The sequence below is a fragment of the Aythya ferina genome (genome assembly GCF_964211825.1).
Source record: "Aythya ferina genome assembly, chromosome: 3".
NCBI lineage: Eukaryota > Metazoa > Chordata > Aves > Anseriformes > Anatidae > Aythya > Aythya ferina.
In genome coordinates, this window is record NC_140298.1 from 19,439,596 (window position 1) to 19,458,816 (window position 19,221).

The 19,221-nt window shown below is 37.5% G+C and overlaps 1 protein-coding gene across 4 annotated transcripts in view; it reads left to right on the forward strand.

Moving 5' to 3' along the window:
- The window catches only part of KCNK2 (potassium two pore domain channel subfamily K member 2), a 131,326-nt gene extending 122,495 nt beyond the window's left edge, over window positions 1-8,831 (forward strand). For all 4 annotated transcript variants that reach the window (XM_084512778.1, XM_084512781.1, XM_084512780.1 and 1 more), the window contains one exon: window positions 6,789-8,831. In XM_084512778.1, coding sequence (XP_084368904.1) covers window positions 6,789-7,112 — 324 coding nt within the window. In that variant the 3' untranslated portion in view covers window positions 7,113-8,831. The remainder of the gene's footprint in view (window positions 1-6,788) is intronic.
- The last annotated feature ends 10,390 nt before the right edge of the window (window positions 8,832-19,221 follow it).

Below are 19,221 nucleotides of genomic sequence, written 5' to 3' on the forward strand. Positions count from 1 at the left end.
CTGGCTGCAGCAAAGTCATGGGCTATAGAGAATAGACTACATATTGGCCTTCTGAATTACATTAGGGTCAGCTGATAGAGCTTCATGTAAACTTAAACTTCCTTGTGATTACTTCTTGTGATTCTTGTGAGTGTAATTCACACCTACCATGTTGAGAGGGGTTGGATGCTCTCTGAGGTAGATAAAAACAGCTGAATAGAATGACTGATTTTGATAGGAAAATATAATCATCTCTTTTTTGTTATGCCTGAAAGTTCATTAGCAAAGTGGAACACTATGGATGGAGCTAAGCAGGCCAATAGCTTGTGTGCAGTAATAGAATATAAACATGTAGCTCTATGTAAAGAGGTGTCTGATAGGCAGTATCGGGTACCTAATATGGTTTGTTTATATTTCTGGAGGAGGAAAAAAAAGAGGTAAACCAAAGCAAAAATGTGGTGACTGTTGTATTTGGCTCTGTTTGTGATTAAAAAAAATAAATTTGTAAGCTACCTGTTTCTATTTAGTTGAATCAGACCATGAGAGATCAAAAGGGACACTTCTGTATCTGCCATCTGTCATATCTCCACAAAATATACTCACACAGCTGCCACCATAGATGTGTCTCCACAACAATAATCAAAATTTGCAGGCTCTCTGCATTCCCATTGGGTAGTGTGGTTTATTTTATCCAAGGTATCAGATGTTCTCATGGAAGTTATGTGGGTGAAACCAAACAGTCATTGCTCACTGGAATGAACTCACAAACATTATTTATTAAAGGATTGAATAATCCAGTTACCAGTGGGAGAGAATTGTTCCCAAAACACTTCTGACCACCATGTCTACAAAAATATCACTATATAATTTAAATGTTAGTCCAGAAGATGCAACTTCATAAAACAGAACCTTTCCCCTCTGATATTTGGCTTTAAAAAAAGGGATACCTGTCAGGGGATCCAAAAGAGAAAACTACTGCTTGATTTGTACTGTTCAACTTGAAATTTAAGTTCGGTGGCTTAAAAACTTGTATAAGAGTTCTTTGCTATAGAGCTGAGGTCTGGGAAGAACAAAGGAATGGAAGACAGTGATTAAACTCCTGGGAAAGCTTGGCATAGGTATCTTGTTAGTGCCTGTGGTCTTTCCTCTCTCTTGTGTTAAAGACAAGTAAACAAGAGTCTTCTCTACCTATTCACCGATTATAGCCCAATGGAATTAGCATATTCTCTAATAATGCTATAATTAGAAAATGCTAAACACCATATACTGCGAATGTGAATTTATTTACTTTGACTATAAATTCTTGATATACAGGAAAAGAATGGTGATCAATCAAAATGTCTGTGAAACCTATCTTTCCCTATTCTGCAATGATGAACATAAATTTTGGGCAGAAAGAAGTGGCCTATGCTTCCTTAGGCCTGCAGGAAAGTGAGAAGACAGACAAACCCTCCTACAGAGAGTCAGCCCATCTAGCAGCTGCATTGTTAAATACATCTAGTATCTCTGTACCTACATTTTTTTTTAATTTCATTTTTTTAAGTGGGACTTTTTGAGAACAATTTCTGAGAAGGCTGGATGAGTTTCTTGAAAGCTAAGACAAAATGTTATGTACTCTACTCTGCTGCTGGGATAATGTGACATGTACATGCTCTTTCTAGTTTTGTTGCTGAGTAGCATATAATGGAGAGGTTAATTGGATGTGTTATTTTTAAGTAACAGAAAATTACATTGAGATAGAAAAAAGATGAAAAACTTTGGAGAATGCATTAAGGATAAATGTTAGAAATCATATACTGAGGAACATCTAGAGCATTAAGAACAGTAAGGAAGGCCACTTTTTTCCCCCTCCTAAAATGCAGTCAGAGGTATATCACCTGGTAATTTTTAATTGATTTTTTTTTTTTTTTGGTTTGCACTAACAGTATGACCATCATAAAGTGTATGAGCCCTGCATACCAAAGGAAACAACATAAAGGTACAGATATCAAATAAACTACACACTTCATTTAGAAATACATATAGTCTCATTTTCTTGCACAGTGTATGTAATGTCTATGTTTTGTTTAGTACTTAATGGTATAGTTCCTCCTAGGCATATCTTTCATATCATACCTCTGAATTCTATCCAGACAATGATATCTTCCCCTTCTGTAAACAGCAGAAGATTAACTGGTTATACTTCAACATTGGAATTTTTCAAGAATGACCCTGAGAGAGAGAAGCAAACTAAGGCAAAGTCAGAACAGTGTGTATTCACTTCAGTCTATTTAAGGAGGTCCTTCTCTGTTTGCTTGTTTGTTTCAATTTTATTTTATTTTATTGACCACAGCTGTGACTTAATTCAAAGTGCAGACTACTCATATGTAAAGGTTATGGCTACATGACTTGTACTGTCCAGACCATACTTAATAGGATGAGCAGTCTTCCTGCATATTGGGCAGTTCTGTTTATATAATTATTTGGTTATCTGTTCAGAGCATGTCCAGAAAGGTCCTCAAATTCCTAATAAATATAAGGAATTAGAGTAAACATAATGAAGAACAACTCATGTTCTTCAATACCTTCAAATATTTTTTTCTTTTAGCAGTAGCATCCCCTTGGGCATGCTTACATTCAGGATTATGTGATTGGCCTCTATCCAAGATCTGAGCTCAGCTAGAAAACAAGAAATCTAAAACATGGTAATGAAAATCAATAGGGAAGGTGTTGGTCTCACCCGTGGTACTGACTGAGAGACCCGCACCAGTTTTATGTTGGTATTTAGATATTTTTTGTCAGGAACAGGAGAACAAGTGATTACTTAATGTCCATGTTTTTTCCTAGGCCCATTAAATTCAGGATGTCCATCTTTAGATAATATTGTTGATAAGGTATCTGCAGAGTCCAGGAACTGTTTCATCATTCAGAAAGTTCATACAGTATTCTTGGTGTATAGTTTTATTTATTTTTTTTACACTGACTTTAACAGGAATGAGAAGCCACACTTCAAAATTGCTCAGATACTGTTTCCACTGTATACTGGTTGAAAAATTGTGAAATTAAAAAGCTGACTGGGTGGCTGCGCCCAAAGAGTTGCAGTGAATGGAGTTAAATCCGGTTGGAGGCCAGTCACTAGTGGTGTCCCCCCAGGACTCAGTACTGGGGACAGTTCTCTTCAATACCTTTATTAATGTTCTGGATGAGGGGATCAAATGCACCCTCAGTTTGCAGACAACACCAAGTTAGGCATGAGTGTTGATCTGCTCAATGACAGGAGGGCTCTGAAGAGGGATCTGGACAGGCTGGACTGATGGGCTAAGGCCAACTGTGTGAGGTTCAACAAGGTCAAGTGCCAGGTCCTGTACTTGGGACACAACAACCCCAAGCAGCATTACAGGCTGCAGGGGGAAGAGTGGCTGGAAAGCTACCCAGTGGAAAGGGTCCTTCAGGTACTGCAGAATCTGAAGTTGTGTGCTGTAATGAGGTAAGAGAATTTGAGAAAAGTAAATAAATGTTACAGAAGGTATGTAGAGATTTTTTTGAGCAGCATAGGCAACTGGCATTTCAATCGCTTTGCATAAAAGATTTTGTGGCTGTCAGTGCCCAGATGAAGAGGAACTATAATGCGGTATGAAGAAATGTCATACCCTAAGGACAGAAAGAACCTGAACATAAACAGAAATGTCCATATGGATAAAGGGAGGATCAAATTTTGAGAGCAAGTTGCTTATGTTCACTGGCGGTTGAAAACTGCACATTTCTTTTTCTGTAACCTTTTGTACTTGAATCTGTAAGTGCTATGGAATTGAGAGTTTTATTCTGAAAACATAACATTTTGAGTGCATTTCAGTTCACACAAAAGCAAAGCAATAATTTGGGGTACACAGAGTTCACACAGCACTGAACTTCTAGTTTCTCCTGCTGTGCCAATTACCTCTGACTTACTATTAATGTATTTCAATTCTGCTTAGCAACAGCACAACATTTTTCAATGTTTTCAATGATTTTAATATAAAGTTGAAATTGTGCCAAGCAGCATCATAGCTCTGGTATATGGACAGATATGATTGAGGCCACCATGTTCATGTTCCATATCACCTTAATTGGAACATGAGTCTGTCTCCAAAAGGCATATCTAATGATGTTTTTCATCTAGCTGCATGTATTTGCTTCCCTAAAGAAATCTAATTAGAACTTAGTAATTAAATATCCTAACAACTACAGTTTGAAAATTCTCCAGAATAACTAACATGCATGAGTTACACTGCCTGTGCAAGACAGCTCCATCACCAACATGTGGTGAGGGGGACTGGTGGGGTAATTCGGAGTACGTACTAAAGGTTACATGTACTTGCTATTGTCAGAAGCATGGCTAGCTGTTTTTTCTTTGCTGGGAGAACAAGAGAGAAGCAGAAACTGAAAACTATTAAAAGGCAGGTTAAAAAGGTTAGGGGGAGGCAATTCAAGATGCTTGTGGCTTCCAGTAGGTTGCCAAGACACAATTTTAAAACTACTAATCTGATAAAATCCATTGAATGTGACTATGTGAAATGGCAGAGGTGTGTATATGAGAAAAATAACTGGAATGCTTACACAACTGGTGAAAGCTACAAATATGCTGGGTAGAATAGAATATATACTGGCTAATTGCTCCCCCGGCCAGTAGCATGGTCCAGAATCTGAGCAGCCTGCCTTTATACAAGATTTGGAGCAGGACAGAGCTGCCCTGGGGTGTGAACTGATACTTTTTATCATATTTTTATTACTTGTTTACTACAAATAAAAATATTGTAGCAGTTGAAATGTTTCAGCAGTACAGATTACATTATTTTCAGATCTGAAGTGCAGTGTGTCTGATCCTAATTGCGCAATTTAAATACTAATAATCATTCAGCTGAGAAAATCCTCTGTGTATTACAGATAATAATCCCTGTTTTACAAAATATACATAATGGGTCCACATTAGTCAACGGGTGTAATTCATTGAAGCTGAGACAAATGTAATAAAATGACCTCTGGGTAAAGAGAGTTTTTTGTTTTGTTTCTGGAGGGGGGAAGTTTTCCTGAGACCTTGTCACTCCTGAGTGAGCTGATTATTTTTTACTTTCATTATATTCCTGTTTTCCACTGTACTCTAAAGCATGAATAAGCCTTTGGCCACTTTTCTCTGCTAGCTTACCCCCCGTATTTCTCTTTGTTAATTTTTATTTGATTTCTGTGCTTGCCAAGTCCAAGCTTGCTTGCCAGTGATTGAAATTCTGGACTGAGCAGTACCAATTAGACTAATTTATTTAAGTGGGTTAGTTCTTCTAAAATGCCTTGCTTTGGAGTTATATTTATCAGCAGTCTATCTTCCCTATGCTATACCTTCCAATTAATAAGCTGCCCACAGAGACAAGATTTAAAGAAAAACGATCTATTTTCTTAGCCCTTATAACAAGATAATCTCCTCAAAATGTGCCTCCTTTAATTACCTATATAACTTGATATTGTAATGGTGCTTTGGTTGAAATACAAGAGCAAAAATATAAATAGCATATAAATTACAAGGCCATAGTTCACCTCTGACTGTTATATGGGTAAGCTGCCAAGTCCGTCTCATGATCTGTCCAAGGATGATGAGGATAATCTGAGTCTGTGCCAGCAGCTGCCTCCCTCAGCAGTAGTCTCAGAGTTTGGGCTTATAGGATATTGCATTTTTCCCAATACTGAAACACAGAAATGGTGGAAAGGAAACTTAAAGGGTAAAAAAAAGTGGTAGTTTTGATGAAAGTTTAATGAAAAATTGGTCGTTTTTAATGATAGTGCCTGTTATATTGACAGGCTCTATAGAAAAGATACATAGAGTGAGGGAACAGAAGCTAAGTGTGTGACAGGGATGTACATGCACAGAGTCACAGAATAGTTTGGGTTGGAAGGGACCTTAAAGACCATCCAGTTCTGACCTGCTGCCATGGGCAGGGACACCTCACACTAGAGCAGATTACTCAAATGTATACATACAAGAAAAGATAATGGTTGTGCAAACCTAGCACCTTGCAACCAAACCAACCTGACTGGAGATCTGTGCACGAGAGGGGAAATGCCACCAGCTGTATAGTAACTGTACCACAGCCCCGTGTGCTGACTAGCGGCCTCCATTTACTCTGGGTGTAAATGGTGACAGCTCCAGGAGTCCCACACTGCTATTGTGTGTGAGTTGTTTTAGCATGTCACTTCAGAGGAGTCGGGGTGGTAAGCAGACATGTTGCTGACATGAAGCTGTCACTGTACTGGCACTGTGTTCGAGCAAGCACAAAAAAAAAAAAAGAGAATACCAGCAGCTGATGCTTTCATTTATAAAAGCTTTTCTGTCTAAATTTAGAAAAGTCTTTGCCAAGTCTCCTAGGGATCTTTCTGCAGACAGTAGAAGTGCTCATAAATAACCCTGCACCCTGGTAGCAATACATAGCACAGCCTGGATTGCTGGGATTTCAGCATCCCCTGACCAGCTGGGTACTGTGCAGCTGGCAGGGCTCCAGAGCATCTCGTTGTTCTTCGCTGCCTATAATTCAATAACAAACTTCAGCAGAAAATATATATATTTTTTTTTAATTTTTTTTTTTTTTTTTTAGAATTGCTGTTAACTCTTCCCAGTGCATCATTTTTTCTTGTTTAGTTGCTGTCAATAAAGAAACAAGTCTGTGGGATGAGAAATCTGTACCAATTGCAGCAGCTCTGCCAGCCCAGAGACACATTGGGCTCACCAGGCTTTCAAGCCTACATGGTCTTTAATGTGCTCAGCCAGGTTATGCTTTTTTTTTTTTTTCTTCTCATTTTTGCCACAGGTAGGGGAATTCAGAGCCCATGCTGCGGAGTGGACGGCCAATGTCACTGCAGAGTTCAAAGAAACGCGAAGGCGTCTCAGTGTGGAGATCTATGACAAGTTCCAGCGGGCTACCTCCATCAAAAGAAAGCTCTCCGCTGAACTTGCTGTAAACCACAATCAAGACCTGACTCCTTGCAAGAGAACCCTGTCAGTCAACCATCTCACCAGTGAGAAGGACATCTTGCCAGCTCTTACAAAGACGGACAGCATTTATATGAATGGTTTGACACCGCACTGTGCAGCAGAAGAGATAGCCGTTATTGAAAATATTAAGCAGCTGTGACTTTGGATCCCACCCCATGAGAAGCTCTTGGCTTAGACTAGCCATATACCTTTTTTTTCTCCACCCTGTCAATGATCAAAGCTAATAGCATTTTATATGTGTGCATGAGTTCCACAGAAACTACAGTCCCAAGTTACCATCACATCTCTTCAAAGACACAAAGATGAATGGCACTTCTGTTATCAAAAGATGCTGGAACAAGCAACGTCTTCTGCCTTTATCTGCCCAGACTGTTTTTCACTTCTCCTAATGTGCCATATGGCCTAAAGAATGAATCACACTTGTTTATGGTAACAATGTAGCTTTGAGGGATCAGTCCTTAAAATTTCAGGGTCTACCTTACTGAGCCTAGGAATGGACCATATATGGACTACAACACATTTGTAAATGGCAAGAAATTCTTATGCAGCCTTTTACCTAAGAAATTTTTGTCAGTGCCTTATCTTTTGAAGAACCAGAACCTCTACACTTCCTGTATGGTTTTTGTTTGTGTGTTTTTTTTTTTTTTTTTTTTTTTTTTTTTTTTTTTTTTATGAGAAGTGTATTTTCTTTGAGCTTTCATTCTTCCTGAAATGATGGTGTTTTAAAGGTGTCTGTATTGAAGATACCAACCAGCATGAATGAATGCCAAAACTCAACAATCATCAAATGATGTTCTTAGCTCCAAATTTAAAGGCACTGCAGTCTTAGAAGTTTCAAACATGTCCCCCAGAAGCATTTTGTTTTACTCAGGTCCAGATGATACTTGTTCACACTGACTTGTAGAATTTGCAGACCCTATTTGGTCTTTTTTCAAGCAGTGTTTTTCAAGCAGTTTTTTCTCTGTGTCAGGTGTACCAAAAAAAAATAAATAAATCTGCAGCTTATCAATCACTAAGTTATTTGGTGGATGACAAGCAAATAAATATGGCTATTTTAAGGAGAGGCAGGATAGGCTTTTAATTGCTGTATTCTAATAACCACATTCAGAAAACAATGCAGAAAAAAAAAGTGTTTTTTAAGAAGCATAAACCTTCTGCCAGATATTTGCTCTGTGACGATGATTCTTAACTTCCTCTTTAAGTCAAGTCGCACCAGATGCCATATGATATTTTACACAGGAATCCTGCTGGAGTGCTTTCCTGAATGTCACACTGTACAGTGGCTGCCTGTGCCGGAGCTGTGACTAACGTGGGAATGCAATCGAAACTGGTATCACTGTGACTTTGTACATTTAAAAAGAGATGGCTCTGAATATAAGTGCAGGCATGAAGAAGAGCTGATAAATAGCACAACCTGAATACTGGTGATTGTTCGGAAAGGATAGGCTGACGAGAAGCAGATCTAAACCAGACTCTGGGTTTTGTTTACTGGTTTTAAGAAAACACGTTAACTTTGATTTTACGTCCTCTATTTTGCTTATAGGTGTACATGAGATTCAGAAGAAATGCAGGATGGAATGGATAATTTTACATTCTTTTCTTATGTTAGTCTATTGTAACCTGGCTGTACATAAAATGAATTGAACAGGCCTTAAAGAATAATTTAGGCTCTGTGAAAATTAAAACAAAAAAATAAAAAAAAGCAAAACACAAAAACAAGGCTTTGCTGATTGGGCATGATTCAAGTGGCAAATCTTACAGCATCTCTGACCATTAGATAACATGCAAGATATGAATGTTAATGTTTTTGGATGCTTAGCTTGTTTTCTAATAAATATAAGTTAATATGTAAATTCAGTCAATTCAGTGTAAATATCAGTCAGTTAACATTTACAGAGAGTACGCTTTTAAAATTAAAGAAGTTCCATGAAACAGCACAGAGCAATGCTCTTATAACAAAGACCCTTGTCTCCCCAGCACAGTGTTCTGAATGTCCACATGGCAAGAGTTCATCTTGCCATGTATAAACTGTGAATTGTAATGAAAAATAAAGTTTTTAATTAAAATATGTTTTTCTGAATCTCCTGCTTGCTATAACTGGAATGCTGAGAAATCATTTGTGAAACTGATTTTGTGTTTTCACTGGTTAGAGTATAGCAGTTTGCCACCTTCTTTAATTTAAGCTGGTTTAGCAATAAAGGCTTGACTCATCCAGCACAGGAATATATTTTTTTTCTTAATATTAAAAATAATGTTCTTTGGATGCTGTACCCAATCTTGTGTTTCTTTCTGTTTTGTTCAAAAACTTGGGAGGATAAAGTTTATTCTGTCACGTGCTATGGAGCTGCTGGTGATCTCTGTCTTTTCACTGATGGAGATGCGGGATGCTGTGCTGGTGGTAGCCTTGTGCAGAAGTGTGTGAACCAGCAGCCCTATGGGCAGTAACCTGCTGCACCAGAATAGTCATTCCGGCAGTGGATGATTTACAGTGGCCTCTCTATGTTTTGGCCAAACGATCATTGACTTGCAGCTGTGTGGTGGTAAGTAAAGACTAAAGAGTGTTATTTTACTAAATTGTTCCAATCTGATTTGGATGGGATATCTCAGTGCCTTTTGGAGGGACTGGTAATGTTCAATGTTTACCGTATTTGAAAGCAGATGTGATATCTTTATAAGGGTGCTGACGCACAGGAACAGGCTTCCCAGAAAAGCTGTGGATGCCCCATCCCTGGAGCTGTTCAAGGCCAGGCTGGATGGGGCTTTGGGCAACCTGGTCTAATGGAAAGTGTCCCTGCCATTGGTGGGAGGATTAGAACTGGATGGGCTTTAAGGTCCCTTCCAATGCAAACCAAGCTTAAGTCCTTGGATCAATCTTACTAGTTTGTATCAATTTACCAACCTATAACAGTGAGTGCCTACATGGTTTCTTTAATTTTAAAGAAACTTTCAGTCATTTCAAGACCTGCTGAAAAGACTATATTGTTTCAAGAATTTATGACAATATTAGTAATACTATGGATATGTGTTAAATACATTGAGCATTTGTTTGTCTTGATTCTTGCATGTGATTTCTGGGAAAAGAACCCTTGTTATTTATAAGACTTTTTTTTTTCTTTCTTTCTCTTTTTTTTTTTTTTTTTTAACTTCAGTATTTGATCTAAAATACCCAACCTTATCAGAGATCTGTCTGTTTGGAACAATACATTAACAAATAAAATCCTTAACTCATAAGATTAATAACTGAAGAAGAAAAGATGCAACAGTCCAGCTGGGGTAAGTATGTAGAGTCATCATAGGTCTAGAGCCATTAGGTTTATTCCAAAATCTTTTTCTCCCTCTCCAAATACAGTGATAGATCTGCTAAGGATGGTTAAGTGAAATTACAAAATTTCATGATATATGTGAAGATCTTTCTTTTTTCTCCTGTAAGAGCAAACTTTTGAATTAAAACCCCATGCCTTTCATGTCTCTGGAAATCCTGTGTAGCTCTCTTTTTTCCGTACCAAATGTGGAGCAACAAAAACAGGAATTAAGACTTCATGAAATTCGACTTGTCCTCCTTCCTCTCACACATGTGATGTTTTCAGACTATTGGGATGCTTGTTACTTAAGCAAGTTTCTGAAAATGGTTATTTCAGTTTGGTAAAAGTTTATTTTCTCTTTTACTGCCAAGCAAATACCATAAATACAGATGTTGAAAAATAGTTTGAATGATAGATAAGTTCTAGCGCATTCCTATATGTAAAGGCACATTTGCCACTTAACAAAATAGTTTATTTCTCAATGTTAGAAGAAACATTAATAAAAATTATCTGGAATCTGTTGGAGAAGTAGCTAATCTGTATTGGTGGTTGTTGCCTATGTTCTGCCATGCATAATAATATACATATTTTTTAATTCTCTGTTGTAATTTGTATCCTCGGACAAAGTATCCAAATTGTCTACTTTGGTCAAAGCCTCAATTCTTCATTAGCCCTGCATAGGAGGCAGGGAGACTGAGACTGAGTCACAGAGAATTTGTTCTATGCCCCATCCTTGCTCGAATACCGTGGGAAGAGCTTACTTTTGCATTTCATCTTTTTTTTAAACTCTGGGCTGGCTGTCCCCCTTTTCCAATATTTAGGCACCCTTGTCCCCTGAGTTGCAAACAGCCTGAAAGGGTCAAAGCCAGAAGCTCACTGAACCTTGTGAAGTCATGCCTTTCTCTCTTCACTCCTTCCTGAATTATTTTTTGACGCAATAGGAGGAAAGCTGGGGAGTAACATAGGAACCCACAGAAGTGCTAAACCTCCAAAGGGACCAGGCTTGAACTGGAATGGACCTTCCTTAGGTCACTAAACAAACTGTGAGACCAGGATGGCAGATGGGAGAAAATCTGGCTTGTGTGTTTGTTTTGAGTTCTTGCTCTTCCAGCATCATTTCTACACCACTGATCTCTAAACAGGAATACAACATGTCCAGTAGAAGAAGAAATAGAAAGCTGCTCTACTTAGTCAACCCTACATGCTCATGACAAGTCTACATATGTATATAATTTTATTTCCTGTGAAGGAAATTTTCCTGTCAGGGAAACTACATATAATGTCGAAATACAGCAGTAATATTTCTAATAAATTACTGTCATACAGTTATGGGGTAATTACCTTTTATTTCCTACCTTGCAGTGTTGTTTGAAAGGAAAGATTTTTATATATTTAAAAAAATGTATACATTTTACATGAATTTGTCAAAGTTAAGTTAACTACTTTGTCATAGAAATGCATGTAAGATTTTTGGTTTGTGCTGCCCTGCAGACTTAAAAAACAAACAAACAAACAAACAAAAAAAAAAACAGCACAACCTTCCTGTGAACGCTATGTTCCATTTGGGAAAAAAAGAGAAGATGCTGATTTACTGTTATGAGAAATAAAAAGCTGTTGGGCTACTCATAGATAACAAAAATGTCACCTCTTAATTTGAACGAGCATTCTGTACTTTGCCAAATTGTTACAATTGTAAGGAGCCTGTGTAAGAATCAGTTATAACAAGTTTATTGCACTTTAAAAACTTGGAACACTTCAATTCTAAGCCATTGATAATTATGCATTCACAAACTTTCAGAGGATTACGTTGAATAAGTTTATGAACAGGTACTTCAGTTATTGCAGAACATCATTTTTTTCCTTATATAAACAGCTAATATATTAGCTTATACAGCTTTTTATTCTGGACCCATGTACCTGTGCTTTCAATGTGCATCAACGTTGTATAATCTTAAGATGACTAAAAAATCCACTTTGGTAAATTCAATATTGTTTCATGTTAAATTAGAGTTTTGACAATGTAGCTCAATTTAATATCAGTATCTTAGAAAAACAATAGACATCACATATTTTCATTAATTATAGCACTCTACATTTATGATATAATAAATAATCTTTTTTTTTTTTTTTTTTTTTTTTTTTTTTTTCCTGTTCTAATTGTTTCTGGATGTTCAGCTGTTTTTATGGTCTAGCTGATATAGACAGATAATTACAGAGAAAACAACTAATCTCTGGTTTGTAAATAATACAGTATGACTAGGCTACCAGTATTAGATTTCTTTATGACTGAGTTTGGGATAATAGTTTGTGTTCTGTCTCCACTGTTGCTAATTATTGTTAGGATTCATTGAACACTGCATATACTTTTTTTTTTTTTTTCCTGTGAATACCACAAGAATGTTTACTCATTCCCTCACTGAGAAACTCCTTGAGAAGGATTTACTTTATTAACCCCTGTTATTAATTCTAGCTAATACCCAAGAATATACAGTCAGATTTTCATCCTCCAGAGGAAGGTACATGATATGCCTATGTACTATTTGTCATAAGTAATAAATAATAATATACTTCAGAAGATAAGCTGCATCCTGAAATGACTTCTTCAATAGCAGTTTAATGATAGTTCTTAATTTTTTTTTCTTTTATTATTAATTTGATTCTTCAAATAAAACTGTGAGGACTGAGAAGTTTTTCTGGGGAAAGCATCTTTCACATTAAGTATAATTTAGTCTACTTTAGCTCCAGGGAGATAGAGACTAACTTTGCTGGATGACTAGAAATATGAATCTATTTGTTAATAATTTTCTCATGGGAACATGAGAGAATCCTGTTGGATCTGCCTTTTATACTAGTAACAAATTTGCTCTCATTTTATATGGATTTTGCATTTTATCTAGGAAAGAAGTATTGTATTCAGTATTCATGCATACTAAAGTAGTGTGATGTCATTCCTGAAGATTTTTGTTTGTTTTGTGTTGTTTCCTCCCCCCAAGAAATTGATTTTGTTCAAAGTTTCTTTTTATTTCCTACCATAATAAATGAGCTGATAGATGGGTACCAAATCCAGCAGGAGTATTACTGGAATGTAATACTTTGAAAGGGACAAATATGGGATGTATGTGTTCACATGAAGCAGAGTGCATCACTGCAGTGGACAATTCCTGATTGAAGCCCACTAGATCTGACAGAAATCATGATCAAGGAAAGTTCTACTTTAGCATGGCCATATGGCATGGCATATCCTTCTGCCTAATGTATAGAGTATTTAGAATACTTTATGTCACCTGTGCCTGCTCTGTAGCAGGAGAGAGGAAATTTTACAACTGCAAAGGCATTGTATTGTACAGCTGGCCAGGATATTAGCCTAAGAGTCACAGTCTAGGCCCTTCTGGACTGCAGAATGAAGAGCCATAAAGTCTGAATGCTTTTTTTTAATAGAGAATACCTCAGTGGTTTGTAGTGAAAGGAGGATTAAAAATTAGGCTCCACCACGAAAAGTTGAAGTGGGAGTAATATGTCATGTACTATTGTGCACTTTATAAAGTGGAGGTGGTACAAGCACAAAGACCTTTTCATTTCCCAGTGTCCTTAGAGACTGTCAGAAGAGAGGCAGAGTGCAGTCTGCATTATATCAGCTTACTCTTGCTCTTCTGCAACACTTTTGCAAGCTCTGAATGTGCACTGGCTATGAATGTATTACACCCTTCTGGGTGCCAGCTAACTAGCAAAGACCGGGTAGCTTGAAAGGGGACAAACTTCTTCTCTTAGTCATACTCTACAGGTAGAGTAATAAGAGAAATTTTACCTTTTCAATATAAAGCCCTTTGAACAGAGTTTTGTGTACAGATAGTATTTTGAAAAAATCAGACTCCCATCTGCTCTGTCAAGACCAGAACAGAAGCTGCAGTTTTGTTTTATCACTGCAGCTGTATGCTGCTTGTGAGCTTGGCCTGTCTTAACGTGCAACAGTTTAGTGCAAAATTAGCAATAGAAGTTGTATGTATTTTCTACTTGTGTAGGCTGAAAATATCAGAAAACAGTTCTTTAGAAACTAATAAAGAAAAAATTCCTCTAAACTCTCACTGCTGCTTGGTGATCTCAGAAGCAAAGTTTAGTTAGGCCTGAAATGAGTTTTTATTGACAACATAGAGAGATTACATTCCTGCATTCACACATCAGTTTATACTCTGCTAACCTCAATGATGTTTTTCCATACTTGCTGTTGTCTAACAGAGCCTACCACAAATAGTAAAGGATTACAATGTAGAATATGTAGGGCCTGTAACTACAGAGCATACCATAAAGCTTTCTTCTTTTTCATTACAAATCCAAACCCAGTTACTCTGTACTGAAAAAATGAATGTAGAAATGCATAACTACATGTAGATACAAAGATATGTCAGGGTACTTTCCTTTCATTCTTTCTTTTAATTTTGTTTTCATTTGTCTGTAGACTATAGTTGCTTCATGCATTTTTACATTTTCTAGTTACACCTTGCATAATAAACATAACTCATTGAAACAAATTAATGTACTGTGTGACTCTTGTTTGCACATTTCTGATCCTATTAGAAAGGAATAACACAATATCAATGCAAGTGGAAAGGTTTATTTATGTAAGAAACATATAAGGAACTGTAAAGTTGTACTAAGCACCTGTTTTTTGTTTGTTTGTTTTGTTTGTTCTTTTTTTTTTTTTTTCTTCTTTAATATACAAGAAATATTGAAAAAATATGTTGCTGCAGATCTTGTGGCATTGCGTGGTGTATGAAGAGGACAATATGATCATGTGCAGCTCCATGGGTTGCCTTTTCCTGCAGCGCTTCAGGCAGTGGTTGGGATTGCATGCAGCCAAAATAAAGCTGTTTTGCCATCTATTCCAGCTTTTCACTTTGTCTGCCTGCCAGTATGGTAACTCTGCAGCTAAAAGTACTTTGAAGTTACAGAAAACTGGCCTGAAAGGATCTGGGGGCAGCTGCAGGGATTACACCATGTTTTCCAGAGTTTATAGTCCACTTGTGCTATTAGGGAGCTGTGCAGGAGAAGTAGTTTGATAATTGAAATATATAATCACTGCAAATATATAGCTTGGGTTGAAAGTGTTTGCGAGCCTCTCTGAGAGAAATAACCAAAAATGAGTTCAAAGTAGCAGGGACAATTCTCAGGATAGTAATTATTTCAGGAGCTTCTGATGATCAGTTTGTGCTCTGTCTGTGCTCTGTATCTGAGCTATATTTGAAGTGAGTGATCCTTAAAGCAGATCCAGAGCATTACAAATCAAGATTCTCTGCCCTTTCCATCTGACTTTCTATCCTTCCATCATCTTACAGATGATGTGAAAAGGCAGAACTAAAAACCATTAGCCTGAAAAATCATTAGCCACAGAATCACTTCAACAATTTGGAAGAATTCCTTCTTCCTCGTTCTTTTCTGGCAACGTTCCACAGCTGTGATGCTCTCATTTCTCTCTCCCCCTCACTTCATTTATTTTTATTTTTTTGTTTTACTATTATTATTATTATTTTAATATTTGTTGTGTTGTACAGCAGTTAAAGAGGGGTCTGTGAATTATTAGGTTTCTTTGCTCTATTTCAGTTCATGGCTGATTCAGAGAGCAGTAATAAGAAACACTTTAGTATAGTTAACACTGTATTGGGATGTGTCTTTGAAAATAAAAGAAAGTGTGTGGAACACCTTACACAGAAAGCTTTCTGCATTGTCTTTTGTTTTCTCTTTGCTGCTGCCATTAGTGCCACGTTCATAGCACTTGCTTCCCCTCATGATTCAGAGAAGTAAATCTTTTTTAATTACGATATTAAAAATTACTGTGTATTTGTGGATTAGGATAATACTTTAATTCTCAACCAATGCGTATTAGTGGGAATGATTTGTGGCTATGTAATGAATAAATAGGATCGCTGTAGTGATAAGTACAGAAACCACAGATAATATGTTAATTTTGTTTGTCATGTTAATTTGAGAGCACTTTAAACATCTGTCAAGTCACTGTAATGACAAGCATGTAAAATAAGAACCAGCACTTGGGGTCTGGCCTTCTCCCCAGAAAAGAGCTGCTGGATTACCAAAACTTCATAGTGCTAAGCTATAAAGCAGTGCTCATTAAATGTCACAATTTACTAAAAATAGGCAGCCCTTAGAGTACAGACTCTTGGAGAGACTATAAAGAGGAATAGACTTTAGACCTACATTGCAAGCTGTAACAATGGTTATCTCCTTATTCCCTTTCACGCCAGATGACAGGAATTATTAATTGACTAAGAGCTATGCTGCCAAATTTCAGCAAAACACTGGATATGGAGCCACTTTGATAAATGAGGTAACCAGATTCTAGACATGCTTCAGAGGTTCTGTTCCTGAGAAATCTGAATACAGGGGCAGGTACATGAAATGGGAAAAGACACAAGAGAAAGTATAAAAGGAAAGCTTTATTTTGAGCATTGTTACCAAGACTCAGAAGCCCAGGAGGCAGAGTCTTTTTTTTTTTTTTTTTTTTCATCAAACAAACTGTCACTGGAGGAAATGTAAATAAGCCTGTTTCCCATAAGAAGGCTTTTAAAGGGATGTCCTTCCATCTGTGCAGGGTATCAGGCCACAGTCTCACCTCTGTACCTCTTTGACTAACTGTCCCCCAGTCCCCTCCCAAAGTATGGCAAAAGAGGATAGTTCTATCCAAAAGAGCTGAAGGATTGGGCAAGAAAACAAATACGATGTGTGGAGATAATTTCAGTGCTGTGTGCCTCCCTATGTTTCTAAGCTTTAGATGCAGTGTGTTGTTTAAGTGCCTGTTCAAACATTTTTTAAATCCCCTTCTTGAAATTATACTTCAGTCTAGCTCCTGAATAGAAGCAACACACACAAAGTTTTCTTGTAGCTTCTCATTTGCTTGTCCTGTTTAACCTCATATATAACTATTACCACTGCTTAGGCTCCTACAACCCCCAGGGTAATACTGTGTTTAGAAAAAAGTGGGAGACCAGGACATCGCAGGAGAGGGCTTGCTTTAAATCAACCAGAAGTCTCAGTTCTCTATTCACAAAGGCACGATTTTTTTTTGCAGTGAGGGGGGGCTTATTAAAAATGCAATTAACTGTAATGATATTGCCAATATGCCCAAATGTTCATTCATCTTAGCACTTGAGGCTACAAAATCAAGTCACTCACATTGACTGCATGTTTACTGGCAGAACCTACACACTCAGCAGTAACTAACATTGGCAAAGGAATTAAGTACACCAGAGCTAATGTAAAATGGAAATGGAGCCCTGGCTATACGAAATGTGTTGCTATTCTAACACACCAGAAGAAGGACCCACCTTTTTTAATGTGACACAGAAGGCATTTCCTTCAAATTGTAATGGGGAAAACTGACATTCCCTATTTTGCAGAGCAGCCAAACCTTCTGAAGCTGCATTTCCACCAAGAGTACCTGTCCCATCTTTGTCAGTCTTGTCTTATCCCAACTGAAGGAGTACAGATAGGCTGGCAGATGAAGGTACAACTGTATGTTTTGTTTTGTTTTTTAATAAATTGAGCTATGAAAAAGAAGTTAATAAAAGGGGAAACAGCTTCACCTTCTGCCTCCCGTGATGTCAGGTGGCCTGAAGATCTTGTCACAAGCTTCAAGCCACAGAACAATGGTCACAGGCCATGGTAGCACTTTTCTAAATGGAAAAAAAACGTACCGAAAGAATGTTTTTTAAGGCAATCTTCATACATATAAGATCTGCTGAGGAAAGGGCACAATATAGATACATTTTGGTTTGTGAATCATGTGGAGATTATGTGAGCACAAGAGACGAGCTTGGTATATCATGGGGAGGGATTGATCCATTTTGCCTTGCCCCATTTTTGAGTGACCTCTGTGCAGCTGAATTCTTTCTTTGTTTAAATAATCCTACTTACTGCCACTATTCGTTTGCTGTAGAACAAAATTAGCATGCATTTATATAACTTTTAGCCCTCAGCTTTATTATATTACAGAAGTTTCTTTCTAATTCATAAGACCTCAAGTTTAAAATACCAAGCTTGACATGAAAATATATGAAATGGCAGAGAACGAGAACAGGCAGAGATTTCTGATCAAATGAGTGAATGCTGAGCTTTTCAGCTAACATGAAAGACTAATTTCTGAGGTGATTCTTAATAATTGATGCCTTCATTTGGTATAGCTCAGAAATTTAGGTCCAATAAAGAATTTATGTACCTAAAAATAGTCAACACAGAACTTATTTCCCATAATTTTGTCCCCATATAGAGACACCGAACCCTGTGCATGTGATTGAGGCCCTGGAGCAACACAGCAAGTTTCTCAGATCAGCAGACGATCGTCACCTCAGCCTCCCCAAAATTTGCAGGGCTGTATGTGACTCTGCTAACGATGCCGGGGCCATAGCAGGGAAGCTGAGCTCTCTTCTGCCATCTGATAGAAAGCAACAGGATTTGCTAACCTACAAGCTGCAGTTTCCTTCATCTCCATGTTGAATCTTCCTGTCTAGATGCAGTTAAAAAAGGGAAATTTTGGAAATAAATGCAAGTGTTATAAAGATCTATCTGAGGATGCTGAGATGTGCTTCTTCCCAGTCCTTGAGCTAATGTTACCACAGTTTTGTTTTGTTTTGTTCTTCCCAAAGCACTTAGCAGGACCATTTGATGTGTAGTCAGAGAAGGTGAAGCAGATTCTGGTACCAGCCCTTTTTATACAATAGCTCTTACCCAGCAGCTCTCTGGGAAATTGAACTTCCTTTGCTGGAGGGGATAAGTTCACATGTCCCTGAAGAGCAGCTGAACTATGGGGCAACAGGTCAGGCTGTCAAAATAGGATTTTTACTTCTCCTGTTTGAAACTGTACTGGTGTGCAGCACATCGTGGAGGCAAGGAGATGAAAGCTCAGTAGCTCAGATGCTGGTTAGTCCTACAAAGCTGAGC